Below are 22,933 nucleotides of genomic sequence, written 5' to 3'. Positions count from 1 at the left end.
TTTCAAAATTTACCACATACATTCTCAACAAAACTAGGCCTAGTTTTGTGCCTTCTGGCTACCCTATATTTTAATCAATTGTAGAAACTTGGGATGGATTTTTATACCTTAATAAAGTATGCAACTTTTACATCTGTCCAAAGAGGAGATGTTTAGCTCTTTGCAAATGGATTTGAGGGGCAATACCCTCTGCCTTTTCAGGATGCAAGTGCACAATAGCCTTTGTTTCTTATTTTATAAGAAATCAGTAATCTGCAAGTGGCAGAGCAACTTCTGATTGCATGCTTTTGAAGAATGGACTGTCACTACACTAATGTTGCATGCAACGCATTTGATTAGTTTTTTGGCCTGTAGAGAATCATTTGCCATGGTTTATCCTTGGTTTAGAGCATTTGTTACTGTTGGCTGAATCTGGTTACTGTTGTTTGCATTATGCTACCATTTTTTATTTTCGTATCTGTTTATATATACACTGTGGTTGGTTGTGTTCCCAGTGTAGTTGAACTTTCATATAGTTTTTGTTTTCTTGATATATTGCCCGTGTGTAACCACATATAATCCACAGGTACTCCTAATATCACTTAGTGTCTCTCCCATCGTCCCCAAACACCAAAGTTCTCACTCATTTTATTTGCCTCTTCATTGTAAAAAATGAATAAGCACTTGAGTGATGTGACCAAGAAAACACAAAAAAACTTTGAGGAGAGACAAGGGGAGATGGAATTTGGTTATTACAGGATGATGCTTAATATTCCTCTCTTCTGGTCATCCTTTTCTTTTACCAGCTAATGAATTGAAAGGAAAATAACTGATGAATACGAAATACTAATTTTAATATTTTTGTACCTTAAGAATTTATTAATAAAGCAAAGTGCTGACTATTTCATGAAATTCTTGTTGTTTTAAAGTAAGCATTAGTTATTCCTTTTGAGATTTTGATTCCTAATATATGAGCAAGTTGTGTTGTTATAGAGATACAAGTTTGCAGTGGTGTAACTTTAGGACAATCAAATGATTAGCATCAGAGGAATGTTGGAAGACTCATCTTGGCTAAGACAAAAGTATCCAAGAGTAGAAAAAAAAAACATAGACGTAGTTCATCCATATTTATAATAAAAAAAGTTTTGCTTGAGTCTTTAAGAGTTTGTAAAAGAAGCAAGCCTTTTTAAAACAAAGGGGTTAAAAGATGATGACATTAGAACAGTCTAGACAAGAATAGGCCATTTAGCCAAACAAAGCTTGCTAGTCCTATCCACTTGATTCTTTCAAAATAAGCAAGTTAAGTTTTTAAAGTCCCTAGAGTCCTATTGTCTACCACAGTACTTGACAACGTATTGCATATGTCTATGGTTCTCTATGTAAAAAAAACTCCTTATGTTTGTTCAAAATTTACCCTTAACAAATTTACAACTTTGTCCCTGTGTTCTTGATGTGATCATCTCCTTTTAAAGTAACAGTCTCGATCCATTATACTAATTCTCTTCATGATTTTAAACACATTAATTATGTCTCCTCTTAATCTACTTTTGCTTAAACTGAAAAGTCTCACCTCTTTTAATCTTTCCCCATAATTCATTGCCTGCAGCCCTGGAATCAGCCTATTAGCTCTTGTCTGGACTTTTTCCAAGTTCTTTTTGTAGACTAAAACTGTACATAGTCCTTTACTTGAGGTCTAACCGGTGTGTAATAAAGCTTGAGCATAACCTCCTTGAACTTGTACCCTACGCACCGTGCTATATAACCTAAAATTGTTAGCCCTCCTAATGGCTTTTGAACACTGTTAGTTGATAGTGTGGAGTCCACTATGACTCATAAAGTTCAGTTTCAATTTTCAGACCTCCCATTGTTTTTCAAACCTAATTTTTTGACTTCCTATGTGTAATACATGACATGTACTTGCATTAAATTTCATCTGCTACAAATCTGACCAATCCTGTATGCTGTCCAAGTCCCTTTGTAATGATTCGACAAATTCGAAATTATCTGCCAGTCCACCTAGCTTGGTATCACTTGCAAACTTGGCCACCTTGTTACTTATATTCCAATCCAAATCGTATATTAAAAATAGCAGCCCTAGCACTGACCCCTGTGGGACACCACTGTAGTGTAGAATTAAGTTGGTTCAGGATTAAATTACAACCACTACGCACATCTGGTCAGAGATGGATGATGATATCCAAATTCTATTTATTAATTTCTTCCAAAGTTATACAAATGTGAAAGTGTAAAATAAAATAAAAAAAATTAGCTATCAGTTTCTTAATCTTAAATGTGTCAATGTTAACATTAGTTATTAACAGGGTACTTTATTTATCCACTAGATGGCATACTACACTCAAGATAACATCAATATCAGGAAATTGCTAGAACATAAACCATAAAGTATTTACTCAAATAAGTAAATTGTTCTTAACATATATACATATTATACATGAGGAAACTGTAATACTATAATTCTATAATAAACAATGTGTAAAACTCCAAATAGCGCTTGTTCAACTATACTTTAGCTCCCTCAAAACATCTGTAAGGTTCAAAGTAAAGCCTTATGATTGGCCAAATTCTATCTCGGCACAGGCCAATCGCAATAACTAATAATTCTAGGTAGATGACAACTAATTAATTGGAAACAACACAAATACTATATTTCCTTTTCAACAACCACTCTTAACATCAATTATGATAGGATTCTTTACACCATAACCCATTTCTTCCTATGTCTAAGTCAGTTTTTTACAAGTCTACACACAACACCCTAAACTCCCACTTCTACTAGTTTGATGTCCAACCTCTCATGTGGCACTTTTCCAAATATTTACTGAAAGTCAAGACTAATGTCTGCTCCACTTTGATCATATCCTTTATTGTATCCTCATAGAATTGCAGAATGTTCGTGAAACCTCTCTTCTGAACCCATGCGGACTGTTCAATAAAACTTCTTTTCTTGCTATGCATTACTCAATCTTACCTTTAATAATTTTTTCCTTTGATTTACCTGTGATGCACGTTAAGCTTACTGGCCTATATATAGTTGCTTGGATCTACCCAGTCACCCTTTTTATAAAATGGGATAATATATGCTGTTTTCCAATTTTCCCAATGTATGTTGCCTTCCTAAAAATATATGTCAAGGTTTTAAATCTGTTTTCACTAACCTCCTTAAGAATTAGAGGGTAAATATTACCCAGTCCTGGTCATTTGTTTGATTTTAGCCTGTTGTACTGCTCCCTGTACAATTTCCAAATCACTCAGTGCCTACTTGGGTAGTCACTTTTACTGCTGGGAGGTCATCTACTTTCTTATATTTGAAGGCCTCAGAAATGTGCGAGTTTAGAGTAGCTGCTGTTTGTCTTTTTAGAGCTGTTTTTTTCCTTTGCAACTTCCTTTCAGCTCTTTATTAACTGACTGTGCAGCTTTTTTTTTTTTGTTTAATTTTCTAAGTCCAAATGTAAGTTTATCCATGTCTTGCATTACAGGTAGTCCCCAGGTTACAGACACTCGACCTACGACTTACGAACGAGACGAACGAAGCCGCAGCTATGACGCATGCACCTCATTAATTGCCGCTCCATCATCTTTGGCCGGTGGACGCTGCAAGTAGTGGCTGGAGGGGTGCAATTTGTTCTGCTCACGCAGTGTAGTGTCCCTAGTGCGGCTCCCGGCGGCAAGCGAGTGGTGACCTATGGTCCATAGCCACTATCGCTCGTGTGCAGGACGGAGGCTTAATGGGGCGGTTCTCTGTCCGCCCACTATGCCGCCTCAGCTACTGCTCCTGAGTGGACGCAGGCTGGATGGAGCGGTGTAGGGCGTTTCACTGCCCGCCCACTACACACGGCTCCCCCGAATCATTTTCGGTGGGCGGCTGGTAATGCTGCAAGCAGTGACTCGGTTGTGGCTGAACGGAGGCCATTGAGGGTGAACAGGGCGGCGGGGGGTAGCATTGTAATGTGCTTCGGGTGGCTGCCTGTTGAATGGGGGCGGTGGTGTGCGATTCACTACACGCCTTTGGCCGCACCGTGTTCGTTCTCGGTGGGCGGACGCACACTGCAGGCTGCATACTGTAGTGGAGGTGATTGTGTGGTGGGTAGGTGGTGAACCGCCCCTCGGTACTCCCATTCATTCTCAATAGCAAGCCTGTTTGTACTGTTACGTACATAGCAGGAAGTTGTCTCTTGTCAGTACACAAGACGTGCTGATGAGGGATGCCTGCCTGCTGTGATAGCTGTACAGTGCTGTGCGGAAGAGCTCATCTTAACCTTTTGTCTTCACCCTTCAAGAAAGTCTCTGAAACACAAATCTGATGCAAGTGCTGGTGATACAGTAAAGAAGAGAAAAACCATCACCATTGAAAATAAAGTAGAAATAATAAAAAGGTCAGAGAGACGTGAAACTCCATCATTCATTGGCAGGGCACTTGGTTACAGTCGGTCAACAATAGCATTTATTAAAATAATGTACCTGTTCCAACTTGCATACAAATTCAACTTAAGTACAATCCTACAGTCCCTATCTTGTATGTAACCCGTGGACTGCCTGTATATGTAAAACACTTTTAAACCTTTTCCAGTGCTCCTTGAATGTCTCCACACATAATATTTTATCCCAGTCCTTCCTCCTTAGACTTTGCCGCATATGCTCAAAATTTGCCCTACTAAAGTAATACTTCAGTTTTAGTCTTTACATCAGTGCTCTTCTAAAGCAGAAACTAAAAATTGCATTGGACTCTTGACCCTAGTAGTTCAATCCTCTTTACACACTGAATTCAATTAAATTACTGTCTGCATTGGGCTGTCTATAACACATTACTAAAATAAGGCATATTTGCCTAATACTTTATAGGTGATGCCAGATCCATATTACTAACCGAGAATGCTAAACCGGATGGACGCAGGGGCATCCGGCCATGGGCCGTAGCCGCAAAAAGACGTACTGCGCAGGCGCCCCAAGAAATGAGGGGCCGCGAGAAGCAGATGAGGGGCCGCGAGAGGCGGACAAGACCACAGAAAAAAGGAGTGAGCACAGAAAAAAGGAGTCAAAGAAATGAGGCAGAGCGAGCACAGAAAAAAAGGAAAAGGCACAGAAAAAAGTAGTCAAACGCAGGCAAAGCACGAAACCCATTGCACACGAAACTAGCACACAAAAAAAAAGAAGACGCTCGCGCACAACAGCAAGGCCCACCCCCCCACAGGCACCGGACGGGACACACACCAAGAGGGGGATTTAACAAGCCCATGGAACACAAAAAAAAAAGAACACAAAACCACCCCACACACCCTTCAAGCAACGGACGGGACACACAGAGGGGGATTCAACAAGCCCCTGGAACACAAAAAGAAAGAAGACGCTCGCGCAACAACAATCCTCACCTCCCCCCCCCCCCCCCCACCCCCCCCCCCCCCCCCCCCCCCCCCCCCCCCCCCCCCCCCCCCCCCCCCCCCCCCCCCCCCCCCCCCCCCCCCCCCCCCCCCCCCCCCCCCCCCCCCCCCCCCCCCCCCCCCCCCCCCCCCCCCCCCCCCCCCCCCCCCCCCCCCCCCCCCCCCCCCCCCCCCCCCCCCCCCCCCCCCCCCCCCCCCCCCCCCCCCCCACATCAATAAGAAGTGACACCCAAAGCCACATATCTAAAGGAAACGTCCATATTAAACATACGTCATCTCAACACCTTCACACTAGGCAGCATAGGTGGATCTCCTTACAATAAAGCACTATTAACCGTTCAACTGCAGAAAAGGCTCCATATTAACAGTGAGTGCGAACCTCCTTATTACTTAACCATATTTCGCACGCTGAGGAACAAACAAGTCATGAATACACGGTCACGGGTACAAAACGATTCGGATCGGATAACGGGACCAAACACACGAACACGAATGAAACAAAAAAATACACGGGGGCGCATACAACGCGCTTCGGAAACTCCGGGAGAAAAAATGTCTCGGATCAAAAAACGCAAAGCTCAAGTAACCCCGTTACAGAGACATGCCCAAATGGACAGACACAATGAACGTAGACTCATACAGCGCGCGTCTCAAAGTGCTGCATCGAAACAAGCACGATTTCAAAAGAAAGAGCACGCGACTCAGACATACAAAAAAGGGAGCGAATAGACAGAATAAATGAACGAAAACGTGTACATCGCGCATATGACCTGCCAGAAAACAAGCAAGCAAGACTCCAAAAGCAGAAAGCTCAACTGACCGACATACAAAAACGGACAAGTCTCGATACAAACAATGCACGACGTAGACTGAAATGGACTTTTGGCAAAGCGGAGGCGAATCAATTAAAACTCCAAAATAGCGCGTCACAAATAATGGACATGCAACAACGCGGCACTCAAACGGCACAAGCAAAACATGCCCGTCGCGGACATCAACGCCAGACAACGCCTTCAATAATGAGTCCACTATTGAGGAAAATTCATTGGGATTAATGAATGTCATTTGCAATCATTGTCATTCACTTAACTTCCCAGAAGAAACAACTGGCAATACAAATAATGACTTTACACGTTGTTGTCAAAAGGGGCAGATTACACTGCCTCCTTTACATTCATATCCTGAATATCTACAGAAGCTTCTAACTAACGATGTGCCTGAAAGTAAAAACTTTATGAACTGCATTAGATCCTACAATAGTTCATTTGCTTTTGCATCTACCGGAGTACATATCAGGACACCAAAAGGCAATGGCCCATACTGCTTTCGCATATGTGTTTAACAAAACGCACTATATTATGTCCAAAAAATATTAATGTTAATCACATTAATAACCAGGTCATTTCATTACTTCCTGGAGAGACACGGCTCTTTCTAAGCTCTGACAAAGTTGACTCTGATGACAACAATGAACATGTGAATTTCCCCTTAGAATATTTGAACACTATTAACCCAGACGGATGACCACAACACAACCTTACCCTTAAAAACGGTGTTATTCAAGCAACAGTTCTTACAGAATCACATGCTAACAATACTGTTCTCATTCCTAGAATTGACCTTACGAGTTCTGACCTGGATTTACCTTTTACATTGAAACGCCGACAGTTCCCCATTAAACCTGCATTTGCCATGACCATCAACAAATCACAAGGACAAGCCATGGACAAGGTTGGCATCTACCTCTCTGAACCCGTTTTTGGACATGGACAACTTTATGTTGCCTTCTCACGTGTTCGACGTTCATCTGACGTTAAAGTTATAAATGATCCATGCCAAGGAAGACTCATTCAAAGACAAGACACCATCTTTACTACTAATGTTGTATACAAAGAAATATTCCAATAAAACATTACTCTATGCCAAACACTCTATTTTTTATTTATATAGGCATCATCCAAACCTGCACACTATTCTGTATCTAATTCATACATCTCACTCTTTGTCATGCCCCAACGCCAGGGGTTGGCGAGCGAAGCGAGCAGGGGGCGGAGCCCCCTAGTGTAATCACTAAGATGGGGCTTATCATCCAATTGAAAAGGACTTGTGTTTAAATTCCTATCGACATAAACAGCAACCCCACCTCCTCTTCTGTTCTTTCTGTCCTTTCTGAAAAATGTGTATTTTATTTTTTTTTTAATTTGATGTACTTTATTAATCCCCAGTGGGGAAACTGTCTTTTCACATGACTTTTGGAGGTCAGGGGTCAGCCATTATACAGTGCCCCTGAAACAATTTTCAGGTTAAGGCCCTTGCTCAAGGGCCCAGTAGGATAGGATCCTTCTGGCAGTAGCAGAGTTTGAACTGGGAACCTTCCAAATACCAGTGCAGATCATTAGACTCTTATGTCATACTCCACCCCATCTTTTTCATTTAGCAAGGTTTCTGTTACTACAGTAATATCATAATTATGCCTGGCTGCATACAACTCCAACTCACTTGTTTCATTTTTGAAATCTCTAGCATTGTTATTTTTTAATGTGTTAGTTACTGCACTTAAATTTTGGGCTAGAATTTACATTATATATTTTTATTTTTGCACTATTGTTCATTCATGTACAGTTCTAAACCTGACCTGTTCTGAACTCCCTTTCACTCCATTCCTTAGTTTAAACAATCCTCAACTAACCTACTCGTAAGCCTTCCCAACATATTGGTGTTCCTACAGTTCAGATGTGTTCCAAAAGGAGTCCCAATGCCCTATAAACCTATACCCTTCTATCTTACACCTAATCTCCTTAATCTTCCCTAGACTAATTTATGGCATAAACAGAACTTTGGAGAAGACCATCTTGTCAGTTCTGCTCTTCACCCTGGCACCTAACTCTTTAAATTTGGGTTGCAGAATTGTTGGACTTTCATTTTGTATGTCATTTGCCCTAACATGGACAATGACAATGGTATCCACCACTACTCTGGCCAAGAGTCTATCAACCCTTCTTGAGAGTTCCCCTACTTATACACTTGGAAGACAACATACTATGCTAGTCTCTCTCTGTCTCTGGAGCAAGTCTGGGCTTTAATCCCCCTAGTGATTGAGTCGCCAACTATCCTTACCTCTCTATCAGGGAGGACAGTGTGCACCCTTTACCTTGTGACACATGCCTGATCTCTCTCACTACCTGTTTACGTGGGAGGAGATTCCAGACCAATGTTACGAGTGCACAGTATCTCTCTAAAGGACCCCTGAGAAAGGTCCACATATTCTCTGCTTCAAAAAAGGCAAGCCAACTCCTCCTCCAGTTCAGTGACCCTCAGTTCGAGGTGTTTGATCATGTGGCATTTCTTACAAATGTAGCCCTCATAGAAGACTGGCTACATCCTCTTAAGACAAGCCATCCTCTAAAAAGTCCAACATCCAACAGGACTTCCATTGCACTGGACTCATTATTAAAGTTTGACTTTCGATCAACTTTTATCTTTTTTTATTATTAAAATTAAATAATTTATCTTAAATGGTGAAATTAAAAAATGTTAGCCAAAAATTTAGATTAAAGCGTTGCTACAGTTATTTTACTGTTTTTGGTCCCTTATGCGCCTCTAATATTCTGCCCCTTGACTGCCTGATGTTTGTCTTTCTGTGAGGTTGACTTGACTTTTCTCTGTCTGCTCCCCTAACTTTGCATCCCTTGTTTCTTCCTCCACTACACACCATTTGTAATCCTTCATTTTAATGAACCTTTACACTGCTGTCCCCTTAATTGCTCAAATTGCTCAACTGTAGAGCCCTTCTGTTTACTGCTTTGAAGTAAGCCGCCTACCTGTATTTAAAATGAATGCTTTCTTCCTTAAGAACGAGCGTGCCCTCACTTTTCTACTAGCATTAACACTTGACTGTGTGAGTGCTGTATGATGCGATTTCCAATTCTATATATGCCTTGACTCTTAACCACTAAGGAATTGCTGTTACTGTTTAACTATTCATCCCAATAACACCAGTTATTTACCTAGCAGTTGTCATCTGCTACTGTTTACTGCTCTGCCTCGTCAACGCTAGTTTCAATGCAGATAATACAATTTATTTATATAGCACCCTTCCCATGCACAAGGCAAATAACAAGTACAAGTAACTTTTGCACAATCTCCTTCAGACAATCAGCCTATTTTGCTCTTGTGCGGGTGGGGAAAAAAGCAAGCAAAAAAAAACCTTCTAAAGGGAAAAAATGCTTTAAAAATTCCCTCAAAAGCAAAGTTTTTAAGAATAAAATACATCTTCTAATTAGGCATCTTCACACCTCTAAACACAAAACAGTCAAGCAGTTCTCTTCCACTTGGAAGTATGACATCAGTCTCCAATCCCTGCTGGCTAGAGTTTTCGTAAAACATTGATACTACATAGCTTCTAATTGAGAACAAGGTTAAAAAAGAATAGCCACAATGGTAAAGAAACACCCAGTGAAGGACATAAAATCTGAATTGTGAATAGAATTTTGTAGGTGAGAAAACATCTAACAAAACACGTGGCTGTTGAAAATCTGAGGTCTTCCAGAACTTATGACCCTGATAAAATTTTAATTCTTAACGTCTAATTCTTCTAATCCTGATATCTCTGAAAGCTAGAAAGTGCAATGATAATTTTAGCATGTTCATTTTAAGCTAGCCTCCATTTCTGAACCAAGAGGGAGGCAGAGATTATGGGGGATTTCGGTCCTTGCGGAATCAACACAAGTGCTTTTGGGTGCACCGGGCTCTAGTTGTCCAAATCAAAGCAAATGACATAGGTCTGGGTAGACTCCTGGTTCTTAGGAAAAATTTAAACAGCTAAGTGTTTAGCTGTGGAGTGTGCCTACCAAGGCAGTCTTCTCTAACTTGTTGACTACATGACATGCCAGTCCAGTTAAAACTAAGGAGTCGTAAGATCTAAAGTTTGGTAAAAAATTTTAGCTGTCGATGGCAGCAAACAGGTTTTTGGAACATTAGATCACATTTAAAAGTTGCATTTAAGCCAGAGGACCACTGTAAGATGAATACAGAGGTTATGTACTGTACATATAGTAAGTCTGGGAAAGACCAAATGTAACCTTCATTTAAGGCATAATATTGCAAATAAAAATATTTTTTTAGTCATCAGGGAGCCATAGGCAGATGTGGAATTAGCAAAACACTGAAAATTTCCTTAATGCTAGAAATATTAAAAATGTTATGTTTTAGTTAAGTATAGAAACAACTCACAAAGATACTATAGCAGAAGCATCAACCTCATATCCTAGAGATCAGGACAAATGTAATATAAATGTGAGGCGAGGGCCATTTTGTACAAGAGAAAATTTAAATACCAATTTCCAGATGGATTGTATACCATGGTGTGATCAAAATTATAAAAAAAGTCATAGGTGTTTTATTATATCACAACTTGTAGGGTAACAAGGAGCAGAAATTACATGATTAGACTCACTACTGTTATTGAACGCATTTAATATCATTTAACAGGCTTTTTGCAGTACCCACTAACTTTCATGTTAATAAATGGCTTTTAGATTTATGTAATGTTTCAGTAATATTGTTCATAGATCAGATTGTTTATCAGTAGATGTTTGTTTATTTAGGTGTAATTTACATCTAAATCTTAATTTTTTTTTTGTATTTTTCTTTTAGACTGGCGAGCTTCGGACGAAAATGAGTCAGTCTCATGAAGACAGTCTAACCAGTGTGGCCTGGAACCCAGATGGGAAACGTTTTGTCACTGGGGGGCAGAGGGGACAGTTTTACCAATGTGTAAGATCTCTCTAGTCCCTATACAAGTGCACATTTATGTTTTTATCATACCAAACATTGTCAGTGAACAGTGATTTTCAAATAGTTTTGTTTCAGTCCTTTTATTTTGATTTAAATAAAAATAGTCTTTTAGGAGAGAACATCTTCATTAATGCTTAGTGTAATGGGCTGTCTTTTCTTATACTCACTATGGGGAAGTTATTTTCAAGATAAATTTACTTCTGCTTTGCTTTTTGTAGACCTAATATTTCTTACTGTACTGTTTAAAGTAAAATATCATTGGCAAAACATCATTCTTGAAGTCCTATTCCCTGAGTTTTTTAAATATCAAATTAACTTTTACTAATTCAACTGTGACTTCAGGCATCAGACACAGAATAAAGCTCTTGTCAACAAAATGAATTATGTAGGAATGAACATTATGCTTTCTGTTTTACCACAAAAGCTATAAACTTTATGATTAAAATAAAAAATAGGAATGCTGTAACACATCATTATCGCCAACGGTATGTCTTACTAGAAGCTGTTAACTTTTCTTTTTGGTTAATCGTGTTTTGTTCCTTTAGGATCTAGATGGTAATCTACTAGACTCATGGGAAGGTGTGAGAGTTCAGTGTCTCTGGTGCTTGACTGATGGCAAAACTGTTTTGGCTTCTGACACACATCAGCGAATAAGAGGCTATAATTTTGAAGACTTAACTGATAGAAACATGTAAGTAAGCATTGTACTAAATGCTCATTTATTTTTTCTGTATATTCATATTGTTTAGTACAAGAATGTTAAGATGATTTATTCTTTGAAATGAATATAGAATTTTACAATAGTTTTGTCCATGTGTTTTTATACTGTTGTGCCCTATAAACTGTTGCACTACCGTAAACATGTGGGGATTGTTTTTTGGATTCTCTGGCTTTACTATTATATTGCGGAAAATAAAACTCATCCTCCTATTACATTTATTATACCCATTATTGTCTTCTAACAGTAAGTTAACACCAATACCTGTTTTGTTTTAGATAATTATGAGAATGTGTCTCTTTCCAAATGACTTCTCATAAAGTTCTTGTCTTTATTTTGTAATATTGCAGTATACGGCTTTCCTTCATATATAGTGTGACTACTGAGAATTTATACAGTTTCTAATGACTGCATATAAAAAGGTATAATTTGAGATTAGTTATTCACACACATAAAAGAACCTCTAGTAACAGTATTTGCCAATGTATATAATATGCAATTAATATTTTGAACACACATCAAAATGTCTGTAAAAAAAGAAAATTAAAAAGAAACAAAAAATTCTCACTTTGCTGTCACAGTGAGGCACTATGCAGAAATATTGCTGTTTGTTTAAAGGAGCACCAGAAGCGTTTTTTGACACTGCTGAATAATTCACGTGCTGAAAGTTCTCTGTGTTGGCGTGTCAGAGAGAGGATGTGCAGCATTGTTCATAATGGCACTCAGTTTTGTTTTAATTGTGTCCTTTGCTAACATCTCCAGGGGTTCCAGAGTGTGTCCTATAACTGAGCTTGCCCTTTTAATTTGCCTGTTGTTTTAGTGGACACCTCTGAAATGTTGTTTTCAGCTTAGCACACCACAACATAGACATTTGCACAGGTCATCACAGAGTTTTACAAGATGTGAAGAATGTCTCTTCCCACATCTAAGGAAAAAGAGCCTGCTCTGACCATTCTTATTTTACTTGTGTTGTCAGACCAGTCCAACCTGTCATTATGGAACTTTGGTTTCTTTAAATCCAGCTTTAGGTGAAGATGAGTCATAAGTTTTTGTTTTTGAACAGTGGAGTCCTTCTTGTTTGTAGTAGCCAGAGCATTGTTCTATGCTGTGGTCTCCTTGAGAAACAATTTGAGTTCAAAAGATGCAGAATGATTAAACAAAATTATCAAGAAAACCTGCACCATCAGTGGGTTAACCCTGGATTCAATGGAAGCTGTTATGGGAAAGGGAATGGTGGCAAAATTAGATGCCACCAGGATAATCTCCTCAATCCCCTACAGGAAAGAATAAGCAATGTTTAGCCACGGTCTCATTCCTCCATGATGTGCTAAGAAATATATCTGGTCTTTTCTGCCTGCCGCAATCTGGCAATTTAGTTCTTCCACCTGATGTTCCAAGTTCATTTTACAATTTCTGCACAATATACATTTATCTATCTATTGATTAGTTGTATTCTCCTATGAGTCTGTATCATTTTTTAAGTTAATGATGCTGTTTATAATCCCTTTGGGATTAACAAAAGTTTATTGAATCAAATCAAATCTAATTTTCATCTTCCTACCTTTATTCTGAAGATGTTTTTGATAGTTCCAAAAACCAGAAAACTTTTTAATAAAATGGTAAGCTGTGGAGGCAGAAACACCATGGTCCCTGGAGGTGACCTTTGTACCAGTTTAAATTTTTGTTTGTTGATAATAGGTTTTCTGTTGACCTTGGACAGCTGTTTTCTCTTCAGCTGAGTTGAATTTTCCTTTTTTAGGCATTAGACAATCTTTCATTGGTTAATTCATGTCAAGTATGTACTGGATGTTTATTGAAGGTAATTTTACTAAAGTGAGAATCTAGTTTTTCAGTCAAACTGATTTAAGTCTTTCAGAAGGGTACCAATTTTGTCATCAGTTTTTCAGGTTTTTTTTTTTTAATTGTTATGGTGTGATCCTGTGCTGCTCTGTGTGAAGGTAATCTCAATGTAGCCTTTGAGACAGCCCTGAGTGAAGTTGCAGGCACAGTGACATCCTGCAAATGTGTGTAACATATTATTAGTATGTTCCATTTTAATTTTACATTGAAATAAAGCAACCATTTTCTTATCCTTCATTTTTGTTTGTTCAAAAATTATTTGCTCTTCCTCCTCTGTTACAGAATACAAGAAGATCATCCTATAATGTCATTCACAGTTTCAAAGAATGGAAGATTAGCTTTGTTAAATGTAGCAACTCAGGTAAGTTATTTTTTGTTTTGTTTTGTTAAAAGTTTGTTACACATTTTGGTTGTATGTAGGTCTTCGTGGTGAAAATGATTTTTTACACAAATTGCCCATTTTTGTTTGATTACCTCCCCAATTACATTAAAACTTGATATTTTACATTTGTATAGTAAACACCATCTGAAGCACTTAATAAATCCAGAACGCTAATTTGCACAGGGTCAAACAAGTTTAGAGGTATTTGAAATGAGGGATTGAAATGTCAGCCTTGTGATATAAAGTCCAACATTTAGTCAAACTTCCAAGTAACTGCATTTAATTTTAATTCAATGCTAAAGGCTTTAGAGATTGAAGAGAGCCCTGAGTTGATATGGCCATAAAAGCTACAATCAAGGACAAGAATATTTTTTTTATACATGGTCGGTGGTGAATATATCAATCTTTTTGATTTATATACAAGTATATAATTCAGATTAAATTCACATATGTTTCTAAACTAGATGAGTTAGCAACACTCTAGAGGTAAGTTATTACAGATCAACCTAAGTACACCTTAGATTTATCAAATATGAGGCACATTAAATCACACGTTAAAAGTGTTAGATAATGACAGTGTTTGGTGTGGTTTATGAGAGATTATAGTGGATTCATTACTCTCCACAGACTATTGAACTGTTTTATTATATAACACACTTAGGTGTTCAAGCCATGGCAGATTATTCCTTAAACTGTGAAAAAACTATGGGAAGAGATTGAAGGAGGTGAATGTCCGCAATTTAAGTAAATTTAAAATAGGAAGTTAACATTGTGGAGGGGTTTAAAATTCTAAAGTAAGTTGGTAGTGTAAATTGTTCAAGAATTCTAGAATAAATATGGAAACTGGTAAAGAGGAAATTTCACATAACAATTGAGAAGTGATAAATTTTAAGTTACCAAAAGGTGTAGTGGATAGTAATAGTTTGGATCCATTTAAACCTTGTCACCGTATTTTGGACGACTTGGATAAACTGGTACTGACAAGCTATGTTCATAAAATCTAATACAGTTTCAAAAAGCAAAACATTAATATTGACCTACATAGTCTGGGCTTAAGTGTAATGTAAAATTGTTTTATTAGTAAGAAAGCAACCAGGAGGTGAAGAAGATAATGATCATCTAGATGTCATCAGAGGCTTTAAGGAGATCTCTGTTAGTTCTTAATTTATATTAAGGACAAACTTTTACATAAGTCATTTACTAAAAATTGGGAAGATTAAAAACGACAAGAAAATGGAAACCATTCAGAAAGAAATTGACAAACTGGACAAACACTATTGTTTAATGCTATGACAAAAAAGTTCTACATCTAGATTAAAAAATATATATACTGTAAATACAAGACGGAACAAAAAATGAATTTTGAATTAACAGCTTTCTCACTCAATAGATTGCATCTGAAATACTATATTATTTTCTGATCACCATGCTACAAAGACAACATAGCAGTCCTAGAAGCTATGAGCAACAAAGTATAGCCTTGAACTAAATGTTTTGCTGCTGCTGGTTTATGGAAATGAATGAATGAGGCATGGAGTTGGACAGTTTGACATCCGTGGCAGAGCAACGGGCGCTCAGCAGGCTCCTATCAATTATGGAGAATCCACTGCATCCACTAAACAGTGTCATCTCCAGACAGAGGAGCAGCTTCAGCAACAGACTGCTGCCACTGTCCTGCTCCACTGACAGACTGAGGAGATCGTTCCTCCCCCACACTATGCGACTCTTCAATTCTACCTGGGGGGGTAAACGTTAACATTATCCAAAGTTATTGTCTGTTTTTACCTGCATTTTTATTACTCTTTAATATTGTTTAATTTAATTTAATATTAATTTAATATATGCTACTGGTGGTGTATGTGAAAATCCCCTTGGGATTAATAAAGTATCTATCTCTTTAATCCAGAATAGAGAAGGCTACATTGAGTTCTTGCTGTCAAAAAATGCAGTTCAAGTAAAAACTCTTGACTGTATTTAAAAAATGTGGGAGTGATGTTCTCTTGGTATCTAGCCAAATATTCTTGGTAACTGGAGTAGCCTCTTGTATTTTTGTTCCCCCCCACACCCCCATAAAAGTAACAGCTTGTTGTGCAAATACTGTTATCATCAATTACATATAAAGTTGGAAAGAAAAAAATGCTCTATTTCACATAGAAAACAGCATTAGAAAACACAACTTGCAGCTTATATTGACACATATTATATAAAATCTGGACTTTTCAGTAATGTTTTATTTTATATACCACAGTTTCAATTTAGCAGAACAGAATTCTATTTTATTTTATAGCAACTTAGAACATATAAGACTGAGTATAGAAAGTATACATTATTTCCATTGGAATATGCATTTTTTGTTTCTGTTAATTTTTTGATATCTTACTAAATAAGTTAGTTTAATACATATTTGAGTTCTTAAGTCTTGCCAGCATGCGGCAGTGTGTTTTAATATAAATATTAGGGATTTGTTCCTGCATATCACCTTACCGCTTGTTTTTCTGAGTTGCAGACTTTAGGCCTTTCTTTGATGGAGTAACACAAGAAAGAAACAGATTGTTTGAATAGCCCAATTATAGAGCATAAACAAATGTGCATATGTAAATACACAATACTGTTGATGGTACAATTATCAAAGTTTCACATCAAGATTATAGCAGCCAAAATTACCATTGGCTTTGTTATTTTAATGGTATCTTCAAAAAAAAAATGTTAAATTAAAAAAATTAAAAAAAAAAAAAAAACTAATACACATTGAAATCCATTCTCCAACCCGCTGAATCCGAACACAGGGTCACGGGGGTCTGCTGGAGCCAATCCCAGCCAACACAGGGCACAAGGCAGGAACCAATCCCGGGCAGGGTGCCAACCCATCGCAGGACACACACCCACACACCAAGCACACACTAGGGCCAATTTAGAATCGCCAATCCACCTAACCTGCATATCTTTGGACTGTGGGAGGAAACCGGAGCGCCCGGATGAAACCCACGCAGACACGGGGAGAATATGCAAACTCCACGCAGGGAGGACCCGGGAAGCGAACCCAGGTCCCCAGGTCTTCCAACTGCGAGGCAGCAGCGCTACCCACTGTGCCACCGTGCCGCCCCACATTGAAATCCTCTAAATTTTGTGGCTCTATATTGGTTACTCAGTGGTTTCCTTTCTCTTTTATTTTAGCTGCTCAGCGTCTTGCACATGGCAAGTGAACATGCACAGGTTTCAACTGGACCATAAATATGGCCATAAATATTTCTTCTGTGTAACATGTTATTTAAAATGAGCCACCACCCTGTTCAATTGATTCACTCCCTTCCAGTGTATACGTTTATGTGAATGTTTTTAATTGAAATTTAACTGTTGATTGATTCATTAAGCTGTATGTTAATGTAGCCTGCTTAAAGACTTGCACTAGATATTCAAAAGAACAAAATATACTGGGTGGATCACGACATGCAATAAACAGTACAGACACATACATCAGTACAATAGATACCGGGACTTGAAATTCTTTTTTAAAACTGAGAAAACCCCTTAAATATATAACAAAGGGGGATTTTAGAGTGTATGAAGTAATGAAAGTGTGCTGGGTGGGAAGGGGGTGTTTAAAACCCATAGTTTTAAAATCACTTAATATTACTATTTTAGACATTTTTTAAACATCAAAGCCTATTTTTTGTAATGTTTACAGTAGTTTGTAAAATTTTTTGTATACAATGTTATCAGCCATTCTTTCAAATTTATCTCTATTCTAACTTAAAAAAATAGTTGTTCAGTTTTGCGTATAGAGATTTCCACTCCTATTTAGCCATAAAGCCAAACTTGCTTGTAAATAATACAAAAAGTCAGGTGAATGTTAAAGAGAGAGAGAGAAAAAAGTATAAAATTTTTTTATGCATGCTATTCTGTTTTATTTTGTCAGTGTATAATATTCTGCTTCTTTGAGACACTTAACATTGCCAATTTACAGATCCAGCATGCTGTGCTCAAGCTCAGCACCTGATTGTGTGGAGTTTGCATGTTCTCCCTGTGTTTCTATGCTTTTCTTCTGGGCAGGGATCTGTGGCAACCATTGTGAACTTATCCAGGTGAGGGGTAAGGCTGTCGTCCTGGCATTGTAATCAATCTTTGCTTCTATTTGGGAAACGGGTGTCATCCTAATTGAAAACGGGCCTTGTCATCCTTATCTGGAAGGGGAAAGGTGATCATCTGGATTGCAGCAACTACAGGGGGATAACAGTGCTCTCAGTGCCGGGTAAGGTCCTTGATAGGGTCATCCCCAATAGGACCTATGATCACTTGCTCACCTACCAGTGATCAAAGCAGTCTGGTTTTACACCTAAGAAGTATACCATCAACCGCATCCTAGCACTGAGGGTTCAAATGTGAATTTTGGCAGAGTTTCTTTGTAGCCTTTGTCAATTTTCGTAAAGCGTTCAACTAAGTTGATCAAACTGCCCTGTGGGACATCTGAGACCTCACAGGAGTCCTGTGCAGATTAGAGGCAGGAGATCTACATTTTTCCCCAGTTTATTCAGGGGTTTGTCAGTGGTGTGATCTTTCACCTACCTACCTTGTTCAGTGCTTGCATGGACTGAGAGTTGGGCAGGGTCATGGGGTCCATCGTTTAGTGAAGAAAGATTCTCTGATCTTGACTTTGCTGATGATGCTGTGATCTTAATCAATGGAGGCTCTGATTGGGGCTCTCAAGAGACTGAATGAGGAGTCTTAGTGTCTGGGCTTGGGAGGAATCATGAGGTCGCTGGAAAGTGATGTGTGACACTCCCAATATTTTTGTAAACGGACAAAGGTCCAAGTCTTTAGAGTCTTGGTGCTTGGTGCTATTTTGCTAATGTTGTGAGACATAGACACTACCCAGTGACCTGACACAAAGACTGGACTCCTTTGGTACTGTGTCTCTTCAGAGAATCCTTGGTTATCACTGGTTTGACTTTGTGTTGAATGAGTGATTGCTCACAGAGTCCTGAATGAGACACATTGCCTGCATTGTGAAGGAGAATCAGTTACAGCACTATTGCTATTTGTCTCGATTTGATGAGGGTGATCTGGCTAACAGGATCCTCAATGTTAAGGACCCAATCAGCTGGACCAGCCAAGGGGACACCCATGTAACACCTGGCTGCGGCAGATAGATGGTCATTTCCGGAGAGAGAGACTGGACCGTGTGTGTGCCTGGGGGCTTTTCAGCCGGGATCCTGAGCTTTTTCATCGTGTGGTGGGTGTAGAGACGCAACAGTGCATGCTCCCCAACTTGACCTGCCACTGCCACTTTACAGATCCAGCATGCTAGGTTCAAATCCAGCACATGATTGTCTGTGCAGAGTTAGCATGTTATTTCTGTTTTTCTGTTTTGTTCTTCTGTTTAGGCCAATGTTTCACACACTCTCACAAAGCCTTGTAGGTTTGATTAAATTGTCCCAGTGTCACTGTGAGTAGATCCTGTAGTGAACTAATACCCTGTCTATTCCTTTTTCCTGCATTGTGCCCAGTGCTGGCTCTTGCTCTCTAAACTGGAATAAGTAGGTTTAAGAATGACTATTATTAATTTGCCAGTGAGCATAACACATTTTCTTTGAGATGACCATGTACTGTTGCCAAAACCAAAGTGCATTTCTAAAAGACTATTAAGAGAAGGTAAAGGTAAACTGTGGTATCATAAGGAAAGGCGTTCTACAAATGTCTTAATTTTTCTACTGAAATGTCCCTTTCAGAGTTAGAGTTGTGGCAGCATTAGCCATGGGTATATCAGCAACCAATCTTCTTGAAATATAACCTTGAACATAATTTATTTGTTTGTGTCACTGAATTCAAGTTTAAAGTCAGTCAGCCATCATAAACATTTTAAATAATTGACAATTACGCATCAGAACCATCAGAAAGAAAGGAATGAAACAGAATATGAATTCCCTAAATGATCCATCAATTTTTGGCATTTTTGTAGTGATTTTAGGACAAGAATGTACTTCAACCTGTTTTTAGCCTTCACTTTAACAATGCTTAGTCAAATTTCTTCTATGGTGCAGTTTAAGCAAAGGGTATCTTAAGCCCCATTTGTTCGATTCCTGCTGCTCAGTTGTGTAGCTCCACTAATCAGCTGATTGCTGAAATCAGCAGCTCAGTGTTTTAGTCAACAGCAACAGCATCAGAGATGTGATATCCTATGCATGTGAGTTTAACAAAAGGTACATAATGAAAATGTCCTAAGTAACATATTGGGGGGCGGCACGGTGGAGCAGTGGTAGCGCTGCTGCCTCGCGCTAAGGATACCTGGGTTCGCTTCCCGGGTCCTCCCTGCGTGGAGTTTGCGTGTTCTCCCCGTGTCTGTGTGGGTCCGGTTTCCTCCCACAGTCCAAAGACATGCAGGTTAAGTGCATTGGCGATCCTAAATTGTCCCTAGTGTGTGCTTGGTGTGTGTGTGTATGCCCTGCGGTGGGCTGGTGCCTTGCCCAGGATTTGTTCCTGCCTTGCACCCTGTGTTGGCTGGGATTGGCTCCAGCACACCCCCGTGACCCTGTGTTAGGATATAGCACGTTGGAAAATGACTGACACTCTGACTAACATATTTGGCACAATTATAAAATAGTCATTAGCAAGAAAAATTGCTTATGAAATGTGTGCAGGAAATTCACTCATTTAAAAGTTAGAATTTGTGGAAATTGTTTGGGATATCCACAATTCCACAATGAATTTTAAGACCTGCATATGTAGTCAAGTACTTATCAGAGCGTGTATCACTAAAGTTAAACAACACTGAGCTAAATATTACCTTACTTTAAACTCACTGTTGTAGCAGCAAGTGATTGTCTCGAAGATGACTCATTAAATTTGATGTGTTCCCCTATTTGATGCAACTTTTTCTGCATGTTCTGCAGATAGGGTAATTATCTTCAATTAATGTCTGCAACATTTTTCATAAAAATAAAAAAGGACTATAATTCAGACGTGGTCCTTTTCTTTGTGTCTCTTTGGGTGAAAGAGCTTTTAACCATGGTCACAGACTTTCATAGTTACATTACAGTGCATGAAACAGTTTGCATGCTGTGCTTGAGTGATTACGTACATTTTAATAAACACACTATTCGTTTTTAACCACAGTAATACACAGCGGTGACAAACGGTGTAAAAACAGTTGGGAATTTCACTGTAATATATTGGAACAACTCATTACTGTCCAATCCCTAATATATAGTAGCAGTAGTAATTGAGGATTGCATTTCTCAAGCCATTTGATTTTTCTTGTGGAATGAATAAGTTACTTTTAAAGTGCATGAACTGCAGCGATAATTTTAAGGACCATCCAAACAATTGTGCACAAGTAAGGTAAATGTACAAACTAATGAAGACCTAGATGAATATTCTATTCTTTATATACAGTTTTTTTACCTCACATTTCTTCAGTGGCTGTACCCAAGATAGTCACCACCACAGTTTATATATTTTATGAAAACTTTTAATGTTGTACATGTTTCCTGAAAGCTTGGGATTTGTCATCACAATGTAAAAATGCTTACTTTTTTAAAAGTCTCTTTAATAGAAAATGTAATCTGGAATTGCTTATCTAAAAATGAATATCTATAAATATCTAAATATTATGTATGTGTGTACATTGTTGCTACTAAAGGTCTTACTATAGTCTGCTTTCTTGGCAAACATTGCTATGACTTTCTCTTTCAGTTGGTACTTTTTAATGAAGTTTCAGTGGTTAGAGTGGCATGTTAAAGTATTCATTCCCCTTGAAATTCATACACATTTAACCATTCAGTATTTTAATGTTAAGTCTTATGTTGTAACAATACATTTCCAAAGTCAAACCATTTTCTGTAGCTATTTAACTGAAGAAAAACTCAAAAGTTAGTGTTTGTGTGTAAGTATTTAAATATCTGTGCTTATGAAGGTTCACAAATGACAAATTAATCACAAATGGCACAAAGGTGACAGTCATTTGACCTTAATTAAACATAATTAGGTAATACTTGTGAGTTCTTTATATCTCTCCAGATATAAAAAGCACACTTTGTTAGTGCCATAGTCTTTGCTGGACAATCGCTGCAAAAATGAAGACAAAGGAGCATTCTGCTGATGTGAGAAACAAAGTCCTTGAAATGCACAAGGTATGAAATGGCTACAACAAATATCGAAGAGTTTGAATGTCCCATTAAGCACTGTTGAATTCCATCATCAGAAAGTGGGACTCTTAGTAGAACAGGCCATCCCTGTCCCTCTGTTAAGAACACTGTATATGCTGCCAGTGGTAAATTTGGATAATTTCCAGGCAAATTTGATTCACTTCAGAGTGTACGTAATAACATGTCAAAGACTGAGGAAATGAGCCTTTGCTTGAACCACTGTTTGGGTTTCACCTGGCTATACTGAGGTAATCACAGTAAACTAGGATATAATGTTAAAATTTAGGAATAGCCTAAACTTGGGTAGCCAGTATTTAAGAACAGCAAGTAGTCCCTGAGCATAGAGTGAGTGCACTCATTAAGGGAAAACACAAGTGATACTGTACTTCAGTAAACAACATTCTAGTGAGATTCTGTACAGTTTGCACACCTCAAATCAGTGAGTCAAAGAATGATTTTATTTTAAAAAAGGATTTATCATTTTAAGAAGTGACAGGTAAGTTATCAGGGATATGCAAACACTTGATACATTTTTTTTTTTAAATTTTGATCTGCTATGCATAAGTTCAAACAATGTTTTTTGCATTTCAAATTTAGGCTTCTGAATTTTTACAACTAGCTGTGTTACCTAGCTTTACCTAATTCATGTGGCTCTGTCTGA

General features: G+C 38.3%; 1 protein-coding gene across 1 annotated transcript in view; it reads left to right on the top strand.

The window, feature by feature from the left end:
• The window catches only part of LOC114648345 (WD repeat-containing protein 26), a 240,132-nt gene that overhangs the window by 176,706 nt on the left and 40,493 nt on the right, over positions 1-22,933 (top strand). Inside the window, exons 9-11 of the mRNA XM_028797331.2 lie at positions 11,031-11,150; positions 11,717-11,862; positions 14,032-14,110. Of these exons, the coding sequence (XP_028653164.1) occupies positions 11,031-11,150; positions 11,717-11,862; positions 14,032-14,110 (345 nt within the window). The remainder of the gene's footprint in view (positions 1-11,030; positions 11,151-11,716; positions 11,863-14,031; positions 14,111-22,933) is intronic.

The sequence above is a fragment of the Erpetoichthys calabaricus genome, chromosome 3, assembly GCF_900747795.2.
Source record: "Erpetoichthys calabaricus chromosome 3, fErpCal1.3, whole genome shotgun sequence".
NCBI lineage: Eukaryota > Metazoa > Chordata > Cladistia > Polypteriformes > Polypteridae > Erpetoichthys > Erpetoichthys calabaricus.
This window is presented reverse-complemented; position numbering and strand designations above follow the sequence as displayed.